The sequence below is a fragment of the Peromyscus californicus genome, unplaced genomic scaffold (genome assembly GCF_007827085.1).
Source record: "Peromyscus californicus insignis strain IS unplaced genomic scaffold, ASM782708v3 Scaffold_19__1_contigs__length_69161282, whole genome shotgun sequence".
Taxonomy (NCBI): domain Eukaryota; kingdom Metazoa; phylum Chordata; class Mammalia; order Rodentia; family Cricetidae; genus Peromyscus; species Peromyscus californicus.
Window position 1 is genome coordinate 56124102 of NW_026294491.1, and position 20962 is coordinate 56145063.

The 20962-nt window shown below is 39.1% G+C and overlaps 1 protein-coding gene and 1 long non-coding RNA gene across 5 annotated transcripts in view; one reads left to right on the forward strand and one right to left on the reverse strand.

Annotated features, from left to right (window-relative positions):
- The window catches only part of Mmut (methylmalonyl-CoA mutase), a 37476-nt gene extending 24284 nt beyond the window's left edge, over positions 1-13192 (forward strand). For 2 of the 4 annotated variants that reach the window (XM_052745374.1, XM_052745375.1), the window contains exon 13: positions 3662-5416. In XM_052745374.1, coding sequence (XP_052601334.1) covers positions 3662-3790 — 129 coding nt within the window. In that variant the 3' untranslated portion in view covers positions 3791-5416. Of the gene's footprint in view, positions 1-3661; positions 5417-9201 lie in introns of those variants that run through there. The other 2 variants (XR_008219942.1, XM_052745376.1) reach the window with 2 other exon arrangements.
- Positions 7534-9195, reverse strand: LOC128114927 (uncharacterized). Its single transcript, XR_008219943.1, has 2 exons — positions 8255-9195; positions 7534-8079 (listed from the first exon to the last, which is right to left on the reverse strand). It is a non-coding gene; the product is annotated as an uncharacterized LOC128114927 (long non-coding RNA).
- Positions 13193-20962: the final 7770 nt, after the last annotated feature.

The following is a 20962-nucleotide window of genomic DNA, read 5'->3' on the forward strand; positions in this document are numbered from 1 at the left end:
ACATACATACATACATACATACATACATACATACATACACAGGTACATATGTACATAGGTACATAGATAGACAGATAGACATTTTTCTAAGGATGAATTTGTTTTAGATGTAGAGGCAAATTATATCCCGGTGATTTCTCTAGCTAAATTCTGCAGACAGTGCTATTATTTTTCTATTAAGGTTATATTTTAATTCATTATATAACATTTAACGTAACTCTCCACAAAAATTGTGTGAGAAAACTACCAGGAATTTACGATAACTATCTACCATCTTCATATTCTGTGAACAGTGGCAGAGAGACTTGAATAAGAGCAATGGGCTTCACAATAGAGAGAGACAGATGATGGAAAGGCAGTGTGTCTGTCATCCCCTGGACAGAGGTATAGTGGCTTTAGATGGGTCGTTTAGGTAGCTTGCATCTGGTAGAGAGTCACTCATCCATTTCTTCGATGACCCCATCCTTGAATATTGTTCTACCCCAGAGTTATGTCATTTGCATAACTTGATAAAACTCCTTTACTAGTGAAACTATTTTGATTGAGACAGTTTTTCTGGATTGAAAAATACCATATGGCTAGCACATGAAATCAGCTTGTCCTGAATATTATAGGCTAGAGGGAGAGGAAGTGGCTATTTTAACAAACATTTGAGTTCTCTTAGGAATGGAGAAATGGATGATGTCAATTAACCATTTAATGACACCACCCTGTGTTATTACTGTTGGTTTAGAAGAATTACTTAAGATGCAAAAAAGGCCTATTCCCCATCTGGTTTCTAATGATAACCACTTTTCCTTTTTAATTAAGAATAGGAAAAACTTGGTTATGAGTGTATAGGAAAGTAAATGTTTGTAGGTGCTGCAAAGACCCCACTACAACACCGTGTCAGTAAATATGATTTTGCATCTAGATGTACAGTCTTTATTCCTCTATTAAGGTGATGATGCAGTGAGTGACTTGCATATTGTTTTCTTCCTACATCAATAAGGTTTTAACATGATATAGTCAACATGAAAAAGTCTTTATTAATACACTTTCCAATTTTTGTAAGTGTAGTTTATGTTTGGGGAAAGAAAGACCAATTTATTTGTATATTTTTTATTCCTTGAGATGTGGGTCTCAGTACTCTGCTCAAGCAGTCCCCCATGTCAGTCACAGGCACATCCTACCACACTTTGCTAAGGGCTATTATTTATTGAGATTGCCTGTCTATGGAATAATTTGTATATCTTGCAGCTATGGAAATTATAATTCCTAAGTTCTAGGCCATGATATTAAAATGTAGGAATTAAAGTAATTAAGCTGTGGAAAATAGTTGGATTAAAGTAACAGTTGAGAAAAAATTAAATATGCTGTGTGAATAAACAGGTAGTTTCAAGAAATATATTTCAAGTCACATTAACTTTCTTGATAGAGTCACTGAGAGCATCTTTAACAGTTTGCTATATTTTACTATAAAGTTAAAGTCTGAGCATGGCTGCTTTCTCTGACAGACTTCTATTAGTATGGGTAGCCTTTATTAGGTAGTGAAAACAGAGCTCATATACTCATTATTAGTTTTCTGTTACTGTAACAAATATCTAAGAAAACCAACTTTCAAAGTGAAAAAGCTATTTTAACTCACAGTTTTGGAGATTTCAGTCCATTGTCTATTGTTCCTGTTGCTTTTGGGAATCTACATTATAACAAGGAGAGCATAGAGAAGGAAAATTATTCACCTCAGGGTCCAACATGAAAAATAAAGAAGAATGAATTCTCAGACTAGTGACCCAAGACTCCTAGATCCCACTTGTACCACTTCAGCACCTTACAGTCGTGCACAGGCCTGGGTCCAACCCTTTAATGTGTGGTCCTTTGGGGAACACTGATTAAACTATAGTACAGGGTGTATGTGAAATGCTGCTGTTACTTAACTGAAAGCCACTTAGTATTGAACTAGAAAGTGTAACACAGAGTGTTGAATCCAGCAGATGTACCCATTCCAGATGCAGCATTTACAGTTTCTGCAGTTTGATTAAACATGTCCCATCTCCATACTTTGCAACTCAGCCAGGATCTGGACCTCTTTGCATCATTGTCCTCAAATGCTTTGGGCTAGCTGAGTGAACACATGGATCCTAGTTACATTTTGAAGCATAATTTTCCTGGCCTGGTTTGTGGAAGACCTTGTGAAGTACCTTAATTTGGAGATAATTCCAAATTAATACCTAAGGTGCATAAATAAAAACAGCATAAACAACATCTGTGTGCCCTTTGCCCACATTTAGGAATTGCTAACTTTTTTTTTTTTTTTGGTTTTTCGAGACAGGGTTTCTCTGTGTAGCTTTGTGCCTTTCCTGGAACTCACTTGGTAGTCCAGGCTGGCCTCGAACTCACAGAGATCCGCCTGGCCCTGCCTCCCGAGTGCTGGGATTAAAGGCGTGCGCCACCACCGCCCGGCGGAATTGCTAACTTTTAACACACCCACTAAGGTATATTTTACAAAGCTTGTGTAAGACTTAAGCAAGTCAGACCTTTTGAGTTACAGAATTTCAGAGGACTCCACAAGCTGCCAGCTCAATATCCCATTCCATGTCCATAGCTCAGATGTAAGGATAACACCATGGAATGCTGCATTATTCGGAAAGGAAAAGAAGGCAGCCTCTCAGTCAGCCTGTTGGAGATGGTTGTTACCAGATGCTTCAGTCATTCTTATGGGCTCTTCAAACACATAGCACCTGCTGTCTCAGACAGTGATGTGTTTTCAGTGTTTATAGGTCCAGTGAAGGGGATACGAAGATGACTGGACATGAACTCTGTTCTCAGAAGTTCAGACAAAAAGGACACAGGTTCAGGAGTATGTTTTAAATGCTATTGCAAAAAAAAAAAAAAAAAAAAAGTAAAGAATTTGTAAGAATAGTACAAAGGTAGGAAAGGGTACTTGGCAGATAATTCGTGTGATTTGCAATTTATTGTCCAGTTTTGATCATTTGAAAATAGGAGAAAAAGACCACTGTTTCAACAGTTAAACACGGACTAGACCATCTGTCGTGTATGGTAAGGGTTAAGCCTCACAGCACACCCTAAATTTACTATTATAGCTAAATATGTTCTGCTGTTAACGCAGCCTAAAGCCTGTGGCAGTACTTGTGCCCCAGGACTCCTTACACTAAAACTTAGCCTTCACTAAACTAAGCTAATGACTGCTGCAGCAGAACAGAAAAATGACTGGTCTTCTTAAACAGAAAATCTGATTTATCATGAGGCTACATTCAAAATATCACTATTCACTAGTGACAGCTACATGTCCAGGAGAAAATAAATGGACTTTTAAACTTGGAAACATCATGATATTAAGTTTAACACAGAGAAGGATAAGCAGTAGAACAGAGAAAAATTAGATTTTAAAGTGCAATTCCTTCCTCATTAGGGCTACATAGCTTCACATTGTAGACAACACCAGGCAGAGTTCTGATTTAGATTTAGGATCTGAGCATAGTGTTGCTGGTTATTATTACCTGCCCCAGTCAAGAAAAGTGTTTGTTTCAGCTTCACATGCAAACAGTGTACCAGCTGAGAAAGGAAAAGGTATACACACTCACACAGACACATATGTATAAAGTATATTTCTTTGAACTTGAAATAATGTCTCTCTTAATCAAGCAAATGTGTTCAACAGGATTATGACTTTCTGTATGAAGCTGGTGTTTCCCATGTATTTGGTCCTGGAACCCGGATTCCCAAAGCCGCCGTTCAAGTGCTTGATGATATTGAGAAGTGTTTGACAGAGAAGCAGCAATCTGTATAACATCTGGATCTTTAGCTATGACCAAAGAAGATAGTAAATGTTATGTGCCTGTTAATGTGCCTGCCTTGGCAGCCTCACAATAAAATACCCTGATTATAAACATGAAGTCACGCTAATACACATATTTAAAGAGTCTTGAGTTTAAAAATAAAAATCTCTAAAAATCATCTACACCAAATATTTCTTAAATACATTATTTTGAAAATTAAAAATTAAAATGGTATATTGCTTGTAGCTGGAGTTTTCTTCAATCCCTTGGCCCACAGTTGCTCAGACCCAAGTAAACACATAGAGACTTATATTACTTATAAACTGTATGACCGTGGCAGGCTTCTTGCTAGCTAGATCTTACACTTAAATTAACCCATAATTCTTATTTATGTTTAGCCATGGGGCTTGGTACCTTTTCTCAGTTCTGCTTTCACATCTTGCTTCTCATGGCAGCGGCAGCTGGCAGCATCTCCTGACTCAGCCTTCCACTTCCCAGAATTCTCCTCTCCCTTGTCCTGCCTATACTATACTTCCTGCCTGGCTACTGGCCAATCAGTGTTTTTTATTTATCAATCAATCAGAGCAACACATTCACAGCATACAGAAAGACATCCCCAGCAACTGCTTAGAAATAACTAATAATACAATTACTTATAAATAATAACTTCTGTTTTGTTTTGTTTTTTTGAGACAAGGTTTCACTATGTAGCTCTGGCTATTCTGTAACTCATTGTTTAGACCAAGCTGGTCTCAAACTCACAGAGATCTACCTGCCTCTGCCTCCTGAGTACTGGGATTAAAGGTGTGTGCTAACATGCACAACAAATAATTAAACCTTACATATTAAAATTTGACTGATTCCTTCTGTCAATTTAGTGTTGATTTGAGTACTCAAGTTCCTGTGTTAATATATTAATAAAATACTATTTATCTTAGAAGAAAGAGTGGATGGTATTTATGTATGGAAATAGATTGGAGTTATGATCCTTAGCCAGATCTACCATTGCTCCAGTAAAAGTATTGCATCATACCCTGCAGGATAGAATAGGGGACAAAGACCAGATATGCCTTCCAGGATTGTTCAGTTCTTCCTTAGCATGAGAATGTGATACCGTTAATGTCAGGCCTGATTCAAAACTCAAGAAAGGATGTTTGTGAACACTTCTTTCGATGAAATTCTGATTCTAAGTCCATTACATAAAATAAGTCTTCAGATCTAGAAATGTGCTGATTCGTATAGATTTTCTTACTAAAGATTAGTTACAAAAATAAAAATAGTCCAAAGAACCCTTGTAGTGTGATGTTAAATAATTCCTTCAATAAAGGAAGAGAATCATTCTTTGTTAACATAAGGTATTTAATGAAGGTGAAGTAAGTAATAAGGGTTCTTTTGTATATTTCTGTATTATAAATCAGACAGTAGGGTTTGGGAGGGCATAATCATATATTGCTGTAGAATTAAACTACACTATAATACAGTTCAATTTGCAGAACACGACTCTTAGGAGGGCATCATGATTATTGTTTGTATTTCAAAGATGAGCAGTTTGACTTCAAGGTCAGCAATATATTCATTGTCATCTTATGTACTTTTAAAAAAGAAATACATATTCAATAAATATGTTGTTCCTGTGATGTGTTCCCTTATGTGCTTGGTGATATGACATGCACTGTTTTATATATTTACAATTCCTGACATTTTTCTTTTTTTCAATTAAGAAAAAATTTCCATTTATTTCACACACCAATCAAAGATCCCCCTCTTCCCTCCTCCCACCCCACCAGCCTCTCCCTCCCAACCCACTCCTCCCCACAAGAAGGCAAGGCCTCCCATGAGGAGGCACATCCAGTAGAGGCAAGTCCAAGCCCCTCCCCCTGCCTCAAGGCTTCACTGAGGTGTCCCATCATAGTGGGCTCCAAGAAGCCTGCTCATACCAGGGATGGATTCTGATCCTACTGCCAGGGGTCCCCCCAAGCAGATCAAGCTACACAATTGTCTTGCCATGCAGAGGGCCTAGTTCAGTCCCATGCAGGCTCTACAGCCATTGATCCAACTTTCATGAGTTCCTACTAGTTTGGTTTGGCCTGACATTTCTCTTTGATGACCACTTTGAGAAGATTAGTCATCAAAAGCTACCAGATTTTATGGTTATCATGTGTTTTTTACCCAAACCCCAAAGTAATAGAATCAATAATCTCACTATTTGACAATATTTCCTGAAGTACTCAGAAATATGATGCATAGGTAGTAAGTTTGGCCTTACTCTAGATTAAGTGTTTATCATTATTGTATATAGAAAATACCAGCATTTAAACGTTTTACTGTTCAAGGCTGGAGTTAAGTGCACTGGCTGCTCTTCCAGAGGTCCTGAGTTCAATTCCCAGCAACCACATGGTGGCTTACAACCATCTATAATGAGGTTCTGGTGTGCAGGCATACATGCAGGCAGAACATTGTATACATAATAAATAAATAAATCTTTAGAGAAAAAAAAAGAGACCAGGACTGCTCCAGGCATCCCACCTGTTAGACTTTGAGAGGACCCAGGGAAACATCACCGTGGCGCGTGCGCACGCGTGCGCGCACACACACACACACACACACACACACACACACACACACACACAACCAAACAAACCAAAAAAAAATTTTACTATTCATTTATTTCAGAAAATTCCAAAGAAAATATTCTGTCTTATTTTTCTGTCTTTGGGTCAAAACCTCTGTGTTTACCAATAGGCACTTTTGGAATTAGACAATGACCATGTATAAAAAGAAAGTGAAGCCGGGCGGTGGTGGCGCACGCCTTTAATCCCAGCACTCGGGAGGCAGAGCCAGGCGGATCTCTGTGAGTTCGAGGCCAGCCTGGACTACCAAGTGAGTTCCAGGAAAGGCGCAAAGCTACACAGAGAAACCCTGTCTCGAAAAACCAAAAAAAAAAAAAAAAGAAAGTGAATGTTCCACAGTCATCACATATTATAAAATAGAGAAAGATTAGGACGGCATCTGCCACTTTATACCTTCCTAATGGGAACTGGAATCAAAACAGAAGGTTTAGTGATATTATAAAGCACATTCAAAATACACTGCAAAGAAGGTTTACTGAGATACCTGGGTTGAAGGTCAGTGTCTCAACCAGCTGCTAAAATAGTCAAAGCCACATCTTCGTCCCAGCATTCATCTTTGATCAAATGTTGGTTTTGTGAACCATAGTATGGGCAAAGGTGACAAAATCATGTCATGTGGCATAGGACATGAATCTTTAAGTATGTACAGATAAAGGATAAACAGATCAGTGAGAAACAGTAGATAGACCCTTGCACACACACTGTGGAACTGCAGAGAGAAGAAAACCTCTGTATCAGTTAGGGTGTAATGAGAACAATCACCAGGGAGAGTGATGTATGCTTTATGATTTATTGGAGGAATTTGCTTACACAACTGAACAGAAACATGCAAATGACCACAAGGAGGCAACTGCTCTCAGGCACAAGTTGAGGCATGCTCTCTGCAAGTAGGCAGTCAGGAAGGAAGCTAGCAGGGTTCTGGGAGAGCAACAGCAGGTCCAGCCACTGTTTGGAGTCTATGGGGCAAGGGTTTTGGGTCCCCTTCAAAGAGCTCCTCCCAGTGGGTCAAATGGGCCGTTCAGGATAACCTCTCATTTGATTAAAGCCAACCGAATAAGACCTTGAGTTATATAATTCCATCTCGGTATCATTAAAGATTCAGGAAGGATTGGTATAGTGTGTGTGTGTGTGTGTGTGTGTCCATGTGTCCATCTGTCTGTGTGTCCGTGTGCATGCATACCACAGAACTGACTGCTTTTACCTTTCTACCATAGTCTCAGGTGACTAACCCTGGAAGCCACCTAACTAGAGACACACCGTATTAGCAGTTAGAGGATGGGTTCGTATTCCTATATGAAGAAAGGCACACGACCCAGAGGTTCATGCCTGTCCATGTCTGCTATCTAGTGTGGCAACCCACGTGTAGAAACAATAGATATATATTTGGTGATAGAAAATTTGCGGAAGAAGACCACGAATGCTAACTCAAACAGGTTATCTCCAAGGTATTTGGAATGTTCTTTCTCAAAACCAGCCATTAGAATTCACTCTTATTCTCAGAGTTCCTTTAATATCACTCATGAACCTCTCACCACTGGGTGAGAAATGTGATGTTAGACTCCAGCCTCAGCTCAGCCTTTCTCCCACAGATATCCTATACACTGAGTAACAGGCAACCCTTGCCAGGAGTTCTTATCAGGGAAGCTCAGTCACATAAAAAGAATGGCCACCTGGTGGGGAAGGCTTTGCCCTGGAGGAGATGGGAATGGGGGGGGGCATTGGGGGGAAGGTGAGGGGGACGGGAGGGGGGGAGAACAAGGGAATCCATGACTGATATGTAGAACTGAATTGTATTGCAAAATAAATTAAAAAAAAAAAAAAAAAAAAAAAAAAAAGAATGGCCACATTTCTGCCCCTATCCTCTTTCTGCCTGGAAACCAGAGAGCCTGGCTTCAAACTCTTGCCATGAAACCTCTCCCGTCTTCAGAAAACTGTAAGAACAGACCTCCACTTCTACACCCATCATGCTGTTTGTTTCTGGTGATGGAGCCTGAACTCTCCTCAAAGCCCTCACCTTGTTATTACTTCTCTGTCTATAGCATTAGTAATTTGTCTAATAAACTCTTTATTCCTCAATAGTCCACCTATATATTCTCTGGAAAACTCTGCCCCATGTAAAACCTAACAAGTTTGGATGGTGATAATAGCCTTTCATCACATAGATTGTGCACAACTTTGCCTTTTCTCGTCAAGACAGAGTTAATGAATGTACAAGCAGCTGAGTTCAAATCTTCTTTTCTTTTTTTGTCCTTTGAAATTTTGTTAGGAAGAGGCAAAATAGTTTTGTATGTATTAATGGGGGTATGGTAAGATGTTTTGTTAAATGCGTAATTGTTTCATGAGTCTAGTAATGTAATTAGCATATTCATCACCTTGAATTTTCATCATTCTTTTATGATAAAGACATAAAAATCCTCTTTTAAATGTAGTTTTAAAAAGTAAATTTCATAGAAGCTGAGAGAAGAGGAGTGACCATGCTAAGACTGAGGAGAGCTGGGATAAAGGGTGGGAAGTTGGTTAACCAGCATAACGTGGACGTGAGATAGGATGGATACGTTATACATTCTTAAAGCTTCATTTTCCAGTGGTATCCGAGGATTTGACTGTAACACGTTCTTTAACTCTGAATAGGGGGAGATCAAGCTCTTCCTAGTCCTCTGCAAACATCCTGTGTATTGGTTTTCCTTTGACCCTTGCTTCCTTGCCTGGAATTTCCACCTTCATGGCCAGGGAGGTCTTCCTTGGCACCTTTCTCTGAGAAGTAACTCCTTTCCTGATACTCTGCTCTGCAGGTCCTAGCTGCCTTGACCACCTGAACTCTGATCTCATCTCCTTGGCTCAATGAGACTGACACACTCTGTTTATGTTTAATTTCCTGTATGGTATGAGTTGAAAACTGCCTTCAAGCAGTAGAGTAGGACCCTCAAAAAGGTAATGGCAATAGCAATACTAAACAGTATACAAAAATAAAGTTGGATGCTTTCCTTGTACCATTTATAAAATGTAACCCAAATTAGACCAAATATAAAAATAAGATCAAACAAGGGACTGAACTTGACAGTAATTTGTTGAATGTGATATCAAAAGCACAAGCAATATCAGGGAAAATGGAATATTTTGACATCATAAAAATTAAAAATTTGTTTATTTCTGCTCTGAACCAGTAGTTGTTCAGTAGGGAGTTTGTAGGCTTTCTGTTGTTGTTGAAATCCACCTTTAGTCTGTGGTGATCTGATAGGATACAGGGGTTATTTCAATTTTCTTGTATCTATTGAGACTTCCTGGGAGGCCTGCTCTTGGAGGGGAAGTGTGTGTGTGTGGGATGGTTCCGGAGGGGAGGGGAAATAGGAGGAGAAGAGGGAGGGGAAACTGCAGTTGTGATGTAATATATGAGAGAAGAATAAAAATAAAAATTAATAACTTGTGCCTCGAAGTACATTATCTACACAAGAAATGTGCAGCTGTATAAGATATTATGGTAGTGTGTCTTTATAAATGGCTGTTCTCCATGATATATCAATAGTTTCCAGCCTAACAAAGCATAAGAGTAAATATTCCAATTGTAGGCAAAGGAGTGGATCGATGGCCAAGAGGAAGGCACTTGTTGCTCTTGCAGAGGTACTGGATTCTGTTTCCAGCGCCCAAATGGCAGCTCACAGCTGTATCTCAGTTCCAGTGGTTGTGTTGTCTCTTCTGGCCTCTGCAGGCAGCAGGCATGCACATGGCACACATACCTATTATGCAGGCAAAACACATACACATGAAATAAAAATAAATTAAAAAAAAGTGGATAGAATTTGAGAGAGAGTGGAGATGGGGTGTGGACCTAGATGGGGTTGTGAATGGCCTCAAAATACATTGTATGCATGTATGTAATTCTCACAGAATTAATGAAAATATTTTTTAAAGTGGGCAAAGGACCTAAATAGACATTTCTCCAAATAAATTCTGTAGCTGCCCAAAGCACAGGAGAAGATATTCACCATCACTACTTCCCAGTCTTTAAGTAAATGCAAATCAACGCCAAGCGGCATTTCATTTCACTCCTGTACGAATGTCTATTCCATAGTCTAAAATAAGGAAATGAACAAAAGGCTAGGATAGGGGCGGCGGGGGTGGGAACTGGGCACCTTGTCCATTTCCTGAAATTTACTGTGGTTCATCTATTGTGGAAAAGAGTTAAGTCCTGCAGAGAACTAAACATGATTACCGTATGGTTGAGTAGTTCCGTTTCTAGGTATGTAGGTTTGTTTTTGTCTTTTCATCTTTTAGAAAGGTGAGTGCAGGGATTCAAACACATTTATGCAGCAGTTGTCAGGTACTGACTGTCGCCTCAGTCTGTATCTTGAATACTGAAATGTGACGGTGTTTGTAGGTTAGATAAGGGAATCATTGCCCAGTCTTTATAATGGAATGCATGTCTTGTTAAGAGGCCACAGACCCTGGTCCCTGTCCCCACTACAGTAAGAAAATGGTAGCTGTCCTCAACATGCCCCTTGACAAAGCCTGACGTGTTCATCTTTTACTTCACCAATTTTTTGTTTTGTTTTGTTTGGTTTGAGACAGGGTTTCTCTGTGTAACAGCTGCCTCTGCCTCCCGAGTGCTGGAATTAAAGGCTTGTGCCAGCACTACCCAGCAACTTCACTACTTCCAAAACTGAAAATTAAACATCGTTTCTAGGCTATTGAGTCTACAGGACTTTATTATTTTTTTTTTGTCAATCTGACTGATAGACACTATGTTCACAGTGGCATTATTTATAAAGGTCAAAAGGCAGAGGCAATCCCAGTATCTGTCTACTGACAAAATGTGGCATCTATTTACATTGAAATATCCACTGAAAATAGGAAAACAATGTTGGGGACTATTATTTTAAGGTGTGTTACTTTTGTTTATGTTGCATTTGTTTAACTCTGCAAAGCTTTGTTAGACCACTGATGGTCTAATAAAGGACTGAACAGCCAATAGCAAGGCAGGAGAAAGGATAGGTGGGGCTGGTAGGCAGAGAGAATATATAGAAGGAGAAATCTGGGAAGAAAAAAGAAACAGCCAGAGAAGGAAGAGGACTCCAGGGGCCAGCCACCCAGCTACACAACAAGCCACAGAGTAAGAGTAAAATTTACAGAAGTAAGAGAACAGGAAAAGTCGAGAGGCAAAAGGTAGATGGGATTATTTAAGTTAAGGAAGCCTGGCTAGAAACAAGTCAAGGTAAGGCTGGGCATTTATAATTAAGAATAAGCCTCCATGTGTGATTTATTTAGGAGCTTGGTGGTGGACCCCCTAAAAGAGCAAAAAAAACAGACAACACCACCTGAGTATGAGTTTCTCAGCATCCCAGGTGTGATTCATTGTGATTTTAAAGTTCTCTTAATACATTTATATATGTATACACACACATATATACAAGCATACATACACACATATACACAAACATACACACCCACATATATATACTTTTATATATATATATATATATACAAGCATATATACATAAATATATATACACACACAAGTATATGTACACACATATATACAAGCATACATACACATATATACACAAACATACACACCCACATATATATATACTTTTATATATATATATATACAAGCATATATACATAAATATATATACACACACAAGTATATGTACACACATATATACAAGCATACATACACATATATACACAAACATACACACCCACATATATATATACTTTTATATATATATATACAAGCATATATACATAAATATATATACACACACAAGTATATGTACACACATATATACAAGCATACATACACATATATACACAAACATACACACCCACATATATATACTTATATATAATATACAAGCATATATACATAAATATATATACACACACAAGTATATGTACACACATATACTCAAGTATATGTACACACATATACACACACAAATATATACACAGCATATATACATGCACAGATATATACACAAGCATGCATACATGCACAAATGTATACACATTTATATATACAAACACACACACACACATGCACGTACAAACCCGTACACATACATATTCACCCCCTTGCTTCTGTTTTTCTGCAAACCTGACTAAAACTAATTGGTACCCTGTTTTCTTAATAGTTCTTTGTTGTTTTTCTTTGGTTCTCATATCTACCCTCTCTTTTTTCCTTGCTGACCTGTAGGTGGCGCTCTAAGCTCAGGATTACTCGTATTTCCCTGCTTGACATGATACTCAGTTTTAAAATCCTTGGCCCATAGGCACTTACAGAAAAAGCATGTCTGTTTAATAATCCATTTAGGCATTCTTGATGTCATCATTTGGAGCATGTTCTGTTGGTAATTGCTTATGAACAGTTCTGCACATGGTTGCTGAGGTGGTCAGTTTATTAGCACTGTAACTAAGACAAAATTAATGTTGAATTTTGTTGAGTAAATCCATCTTTGATTCACATTGACTCATTTTAAGTTACAAATTTTTCCTGACCTGTATTGTCATTTCAAATTTCTTACTGTGCTGACCTCTTACTATTCACCATGAGACCAAGCTATGAACTAGAGTCTGTTTTGCATGTTAAACATAATAAATAATTACGTGCAAATACTTAAAAAGAGAAGTGCAGAAATCAATAATTTGTTTCAGAACAATTCTGTGTATTATTCTGAAATCAGATGCAAATGGTTTTCATTGTAATGTGTTTTTGCTTTGATTAGTATTTGTTAAATCATAATATATTACTACTTTGGAGAATAAAGCTATGTAAGGATTGTCTTCTTTTTTACTGTTGTGACTTGATTTTTTGAGACAAGATTTTACTGTTGCCTTGAATTCACAGTCCTCTTGTCTCCGCCTCACAGTGCAGGATCTCAGGTTTGTCCACTAAGCATGACTTCCTCGCTCTTAAATTTTGCACAGCTGCAAATCCAATAACCTTGATGTGTCTGTGCAGCAGACAGACGACTTTGCTGTTTAGTCATCCTGTGAATGTTCAGCTTCATTCACAGCTGCTTAGAGAGGTACAGGTCCAGAGCAACGTGATGTGATCCTCAGGTTCCATGACTTCATGTGCTTCTGTCCTACCATCCCTCTAGTGTGGCCAGTCCTGTCAGACCATATGGTCATCAGAACAATATTAGTGACAATTTCCTGCAGAGAGAATACATCAATATCTAGACATTAAGTACTGAAGCACATGAAGCAGATGGCTTGGTCTCCGACATGTTCTTTTTGATTTAAGGTAATTATGCTTTTAAAAATATTCTCCATGATTGTAAATATACCTGGAAAAAAGCTGAATATGAATATGATCATTTGAATTCATTTCCAAAACCACTAAGAGTGTCACTACTAATTTTGAGCTGGGTCCATTTTCTGTTTAATGAAAGGATGATAGCGACCCACTAAACTCTTTAGTGGAAGGACTGAGATAAGGTTTGTGATGTCTTTGAACTGTGCAGTAAAAGCAAAATAAAACATTTACTGCATAGAAAATACTGTACTTTCTGAGAGCCAGAGTCCTGTTGCTATAGAAATCATTATTCCATAACCCAGTATTAATTATGTATTGCACACCTCATGTCTAGCCCCTAGAAATGAAAAGAAATATGCATGCATGCCTCATGGTACCTGTGACTACCTGCCATGAAGGAGGTCTCCTTAGTGCTGTGGAAGCAGAGAGGGAGTGGCTAACTTTCTCCTGTGGAACAAAGGAAAGCTCCAAGGAAGCACCAGTATCTGGAACTTAAACCGTGGGAGGGATACAGTGGGCAGACGTGTGAGGATGCAGAGCAGAGATGCATAGAGGTACAGGGTGTTCAGGGAAAAGGGAGCAGTTAGAGAGAAGAGCATGGGATCCACAAAAGGCAATGAGGGTGAAAATATTTCCTAAGTTTTTATTGCTCATTAACACCTTACTCTGAAACAGTTTCAAAAATGGATTTCTTCTTGGGAGCTTGCTAATTTCAAATTGACATATTACTGATGTATCAAAAAAATTCTCTACTTCTAAAAGAATTTCTAACCTTTTACACGTTCTGTGTTCTGTGTCTTTTTTGTATCTAAGGAATTTGAAGAGATTGAGGGACAATAGCATTCTAAAATGCCAGTGACATAGGAATGGGAAAGTATTTTCCTGTGGTTTGCCTGTGAATAGCCAATCCACTTGTACATAGGGAGCTGTTTCTCAGGTTGTGGAATATAATCAACCTTCTTTGTAATCCATTGTGATTGCTAAAAATATTGTTCATGGCAGAGCAGAACTCTCAATTTCAATCCATTTTGTAAGGTCCATTTTAGAAACTATAATTATTACAGTAAATGTATTATTAGTCAGAAAGAAATTTAATAGGTACACTATTAACAAACCATTCTTTGGTTTGGTGGAGAAAAATAGAACCTACAGACATACAGTTTATATATATATATATATATATATATATATATATATATATATATATATATATTTGATAGGCAACATGATTCCTATGGACATTTCTCATCCAAATATTTGTGTTGTATTTAATTGACAAGCAAGGGATTAAGAATCAGAAGAGGTGTAGGTTTGCTTTTTTGCCTCAAGACTTGAAGTGTTCTTTGTTACTTCTAAAATGTCAGCTGTCACCATGGAAAATAATTCTATTCTTCGAGATAACTGCAAACTTGCATTTGCTATACATTGAAGGCTTCCGTCTCTAACATGCAGTTTTTAATCAATCAGTAGCTAAGAATGACTTGTCAGGGGAAAGGAAATATCAAGTAAGCTGATGTCAGAGTTACTCCCCAAAGTCCAGTCCATGAATGCTAAGTTCTACTGGAAACTTACCTCAGGCAGACCACATTTTTCTCCCTACAACTGAGGACACACTGTCTCTCAACAGGGGTGCATAATTTGTGTTTTATTGTCTTACACACATGGGCTTTGATTTCGGAGATGCTCTAAAGGGGTTGGGGAAGTGAAAAGTTAATTTATGCAGAATGTGCAGAAAAGAACACAGAGGAGGGCATTGGAATCTGTTCTTGCAGTAAACTGGCATTCTCTCTGTCTCTCTGTCTCTCTGTCTGTCTCTGTCTGTCTCTGTCTGTCTCTGTCTGTCTCTGTCTCTCTCTCTCTCTCTGTCTCTCTCTCTCTGTCTCTCTCTCTCTGTCTCTCTCTCTCTCTCTCTCTCTCTCTCACACACACACACACACACACACACACACACACACACACACACACGCATGCACGCACTATGTTCAGGTCAAGCTCCTGTTCTTTCTCCTACCCTAATATTTAGCCTCAAAGAAACTATGGATTTAATGAGGCCATTTTGCTTCAAGTATCTGGAATTTCTGTTGTTTGAAGAGAGACACTTCCTCAAGAGATCGAGAACATGACTTTAGCACTCCACGGGGACCTCAGTTGACAGGAATCAATGTTCTAAGAAATGCTTCCTACACATCTCTAGAGATTTTTCTTCTGTCAAGTTCTTTATTTTCATATTAAATAACTTGAGAGGTTTGAACAGTCATGTTTGTGCGTACGTGCATGTGTGCATTTTAGCACGTGTCAGATGAGTATGTGTGTGCAGATGAACACGTGTGTGTAGCTGAGGGAGAAGTACCATAGGTCTGGGTTTTGATGGGTATGTTATCTGTCATGTGTATGATTCTGATTCCAATGTGAAAATGAATTGCCCGTTCCTTCTGTTCCTCGATCAAAGTTTCACTTTCTCTTTAAGCCCTTTTAAATGAAGTAACTCACTACATTGTTGTTGAAGTTTACTTTAATCTAGCAATTCTCCTGCCTCAGTTTCCCAAGTCCGCAACGTAGAGCTCAAAGGCAAGAAGCAACATAAGGTCCACCTGGGACATGGCCTCCTATTAATTTTGTAAACTAAATCAATTTATTTGTGACTCAGACACTGGACAGGTAGAGGAGGTAGTTATCATTCAGCCTCTCACCAGCATTTGGATTTGGGAAAATCACCTACTTGTTCTCCCGAGCCTCTTTTTTTCTTACTATTTTGATATTTTCCTTCAATCCACTCTCTACAAATGTGCACCCCAGACAGAGCCAATTGCCTGCATGCTAGGTTTTGCTTCCTTTAGCGAGAGAAACAGATCTGTGGGTTATGAAGTTGCATGATAGACAATGCTCTAAACTCAGTTCATGTGGAAAGGGAAACAAAAGGAGAATTTTCACTTTGCATTGTCTATAAGAGTACTTAGAGGACACTGGTACCTGAGACAAGGTATTTATTTAGTCACTCTCCAAGGTGTGCTCTTGTAATTCACAGAATCTATAGCAGCACGTCCCAAAGTTCTGCAGATGGATTGGAGTTGAGTCACCTTGTCAGTTTTGAAACAATGTCATAAATATAAATGACAAACTCTCCAGGAAAGGCAACAGATATGCCACTTTGCTAGCTTCCACAAAACCTAATTTTCTGTGCAACTCCCGGTGCATTAAAAAAATAAAATTTAACACAAAAGTTGAAGGGTGTTTCCAGATGGCCTTTTATTAGCTACTGAGGAGAATGCTGCTTCGATTCTCCTTCAGCCGCTCACATCACAGCAGCAATTTTCACTTTCCTATGCACTGAGCTCTTATTGCGGCATAGCCAGCTAAAGGACACTTGGAGGGCAGGTCCTTGAAGGATTTGTTCAGGTGACCACGAATCTGGATTTGCCCTGCTTCCTAGAAGGTCGGGCAATGCCGAAGCATCCCACTTTTTCATTATTTCCACCTTTGACCTCTCTGATGACATTTTTGCTGAGTGTAGACTAACACAGAAAAATTTGGAGTGGACAAAATAAAGTTATTGTCTTGGGGTTTATTCTGCTGAGCACACCCCAATTGTTCGAGACAGGAATTTGTGTTGTAAAGTCCAATCAACCCGATTTTGCCAAAAACATTCACTAAAGGTAGGATTAACTCTTACTTTCACTTTCCAAACAGCAGAGATAAGTCCTTGTCTGCTTTCCATGACTGACTTTGTCCTTTGCCATTAGCTCTCCACTCTTTCTGGTTATATCTTTTTAATAAAAATATTCCAGAAGCAAATCCACATAGAGTATAGATTAACAGGCATTTGGGGGGGATTTAGAAAGAGAAGAATCAGATCAGGGTTCAGTAGATGTATTTTTGGCTAAATTGTGGGTAGATCTTAGATCCTGACATGTGTTGATTTACACGGTTACTGGGAATGTGATGGCCAGGACATAACAGCTTTGATATGAATGGGAGTAACTCAGGCCTAATTGAAGGAGGTAAAAAAAACCCTCCACTGATCTGCTAATCACAGTTCTCCAAGGGCTCTGCATGAAGCCATCGCAGGGCTTCCCCAACTCACACTCTTAAAGACAGGATTTGGAGAATAAGACTATGGCACACTGGCCAATATTCATTCTGACCAATCAATGTTCTTGTCAAATAGTATGGCTATCAGTATAGTTCCGTAAGAACAGAATGCATTTCCGTGATCAGGGACTTCCTCAAGTAGAGGGAGAAGAAAGCTGGATAAAATACCGTGCTACAATAGTGATGCTCTGAGTTGAAATACAAAGGTGTGGGGGGCAAAGGAAGAGTCAAAAGAGAGGAAGGACAAGTGACATTTGCCTAGACAGCACTGGCCATTTAACCTTTAACTATCACCAGCCATCCCAAGGAGAATGAGTTATGATTCCCACATAAAATGAGAAACGAGGCTCAGCATGCTTAAATGGCTTTTCTGTCAAGTTGTGCAGTCATGAGTTGAAACCAGGGGCATCGCCAGGGCCTGCTGCATTTCCACAGATGGCTGCTTCATTCTTTATGCTACCCCTGTCTTCTCTCTGAAGAGCTACTAAGGTCCTGAGCCAGGCTGTTACAGCAGGAACCTCTCAGCCATTTGTGCGATTGCTGTTCAATTTAGGTTTGCTCCTTACTTGCTTACAGTATATAAGGACTGTTTTTTTTTCCCTGTTGCCCATTCTCATCTGCTCCAAATGACCCCAAATGCCTCTTCTCTCCACTAAGAAGCAAAAGAATCAAGTGTTTATTTCCTGATTCATCTGCCCGAGGGGACTTGAGAGGGAACCATCGGGGTATCAGGGAAGAAGAGGTGATGAGAGGGAAGACAGGAACTGACGGAGGCCCATTGATGACGGCCTGGATCTTCTGAATATCCTTAGAAGACATTCGTTTTCTGTGTTTGTTCAAGGAAGTGTGGTCCAGACTCTAAAGCGTCAAAACTGCTCTACCCGTAGATCGCACAGTTCACTAGGGTATGTGGCTCTCTCGCCTATGTGATCCCACCCTACACAACACCATCTGGGGAAATGGATAGATGCTGAGAAGGTGAAGTAACTCCCCGCAGCGCTTCACAGCCAAGCGGATTTGATGCCATGGCTGTGCCCTCAGGTAACTGTATGAAGCAGTAATCCCAAACAGGACAAAAACAGGAGCAGCGTCTGCACACCCCAGAGCACTCACCCCATGGATCCTATCCTCCACCTGCAAAGTTGTAGACTTGATACTGAGTTCCTGCCCCCAAGCAGACCCCATCGGGGCCTTTTGCATCTTTGTGTGTCGTTTTATGGAAGTTTTTACCACACTCAGTCAGAGTCTGGGTCACTGAATTTCAGCACAACAATCAAAATTTTATGGTGACACACGCAGACAAGAAGATAAAACCTACAGAGATATTTTAGAAAATGTTCCTTTGCAGACACCTTGAGAGCACAGCAGCTTGAAGGTTGGAAAGAGGGCAGAGCACAGTGATTATCCTCAGAGACGCAAACAGGCATCAGAACAATTTGAAGATGAACTAAAAAGAAAAAGAGGCCATGATTTTGAGAGGGGATGGAGGGTGGAGTACATGGGAGAGATTGGAAGGAGGGATGTGGGAGGAGTTGGAGGGAGAAAAGGGAAGGTGGGAAGTGATACAATTAAATTTTAATTACAAATAAAAAAGTTTCCTACTCACTTATTTTTTTTAATCAAGCTTTCAGAAAATGTGATCATTTTACACACTGTCCTCTCAAAGTGCGAAAGTATTACATTATCTCTCCCTTCCTCCTTTCCCATTCTCTTTCTGCTTTTATTTCTGTCATGTTTCCCCTTCCCCCTTCCAGCCCTCCTTTTCCTCTCTCTGTTCTCCTCTTTCCTTTCCTTTTCCTCCCCAGGAGTATTTTGTTTCATCCAGTGCCTTTTATAGCACAAGTTGGCTTTTAACTCACAATGGAGCTCTAGATACTCCTGCCTACCACCTCCAGAGTGCTTGGAGTACAGGCATGGACCACCAGCTTGGTTTATGTGATACTTCAGATCGTCCCCAGAACTTCATACACTCTAGGCAAGCCCTCTACCAGCTGAGTTACATACTCCTTAGCCTTCAGTTAATTCTTTAAAAGTGTTTTCTTTTAGGTAACTAGAGTTTTAAACTCTACTGATAAGTTCATATTTATTCCAGTGAAGGGTTCTCTAAGGCATCCACCTCACCACCACACTAATATCCCTTCTTCTGCTGTAATCTATATAAGAGTTGCTATTGTTTCAACATAGGGTGTTTCAATTTTTATTTCTTTTGCACTATCACCTCAATATGCATCTTACCTATCTTACAAAATTTTTATCATTCCCACAGATTCAGTATATCTCAGACTCAAACATTATTGAGCCTTCCAGACAAATTGTCTAAGCACTTTCATTTCTCTGAATGATGTCAATTTGTTCTATTTCAGGCTAGAACATTCAGAAACTCTCCTAACATTTCTGTAATCCTCTACTTACACTCTGTCATCAATTTCTGGAGTTTTTCAACTTAAGTCATAAAATTAATTGACATAAACATTTCTACATACTTAAGAGTAAGGTCTAATTCAATACATGACCACAGTGTAATGATGAAATCAGGGTTGTTAATATTGGCTTCTCAAGCATTTATCATTTTTATCTGTTAGAAACCTTTGGATTCTTCTACTTTTCAGTGGAAATCTCATACCTGGTTGTAACTGTGGTTACCCTACAGTGGCATAATAACAACAGAACCGATTGCTCTTTTCCAACTGTATTTTGACATTCATCTTCTAGTCCTTCTCCATTCCTATATCTTGGATTATTCCTAGTCTCTAGAAACCATTATTCTTCTTTCTATTTTAGTGGGATCAACTTTTATAAATGACTGCAGATGTGTGGTCTTGTCTTTGTTCCTAGCTGATTTCACATAGTATAATTCCTGAATTCCGTCCAGGTGCTGGTAAAATAAGAGAATTTCATTCTGTGCTTAGCTGGGTAATAGTTCCTTTAAAAGCCTCTGAAACAACTTGTAGTGGGCACAGAGCAAAGGGAACTCATACACTGTTGGTGGGGATGTGAGGTAATGCAGGGAAACATTATAGAGCTTTAGAAAATGGGAAATAGAGCTACACTGTGATTCAGCATTTCTTTAGTATTTATTAGAGATGCATTTCTTTCCAAGCTCAGTGCTTCCACCATTTTACTCTTGAGCATATGTCATGTTAGGAAGGCCATTGCTTCCTCTTTAGCCTTAGACCCCTACAGAAGATTTCAGCTGATCGAAT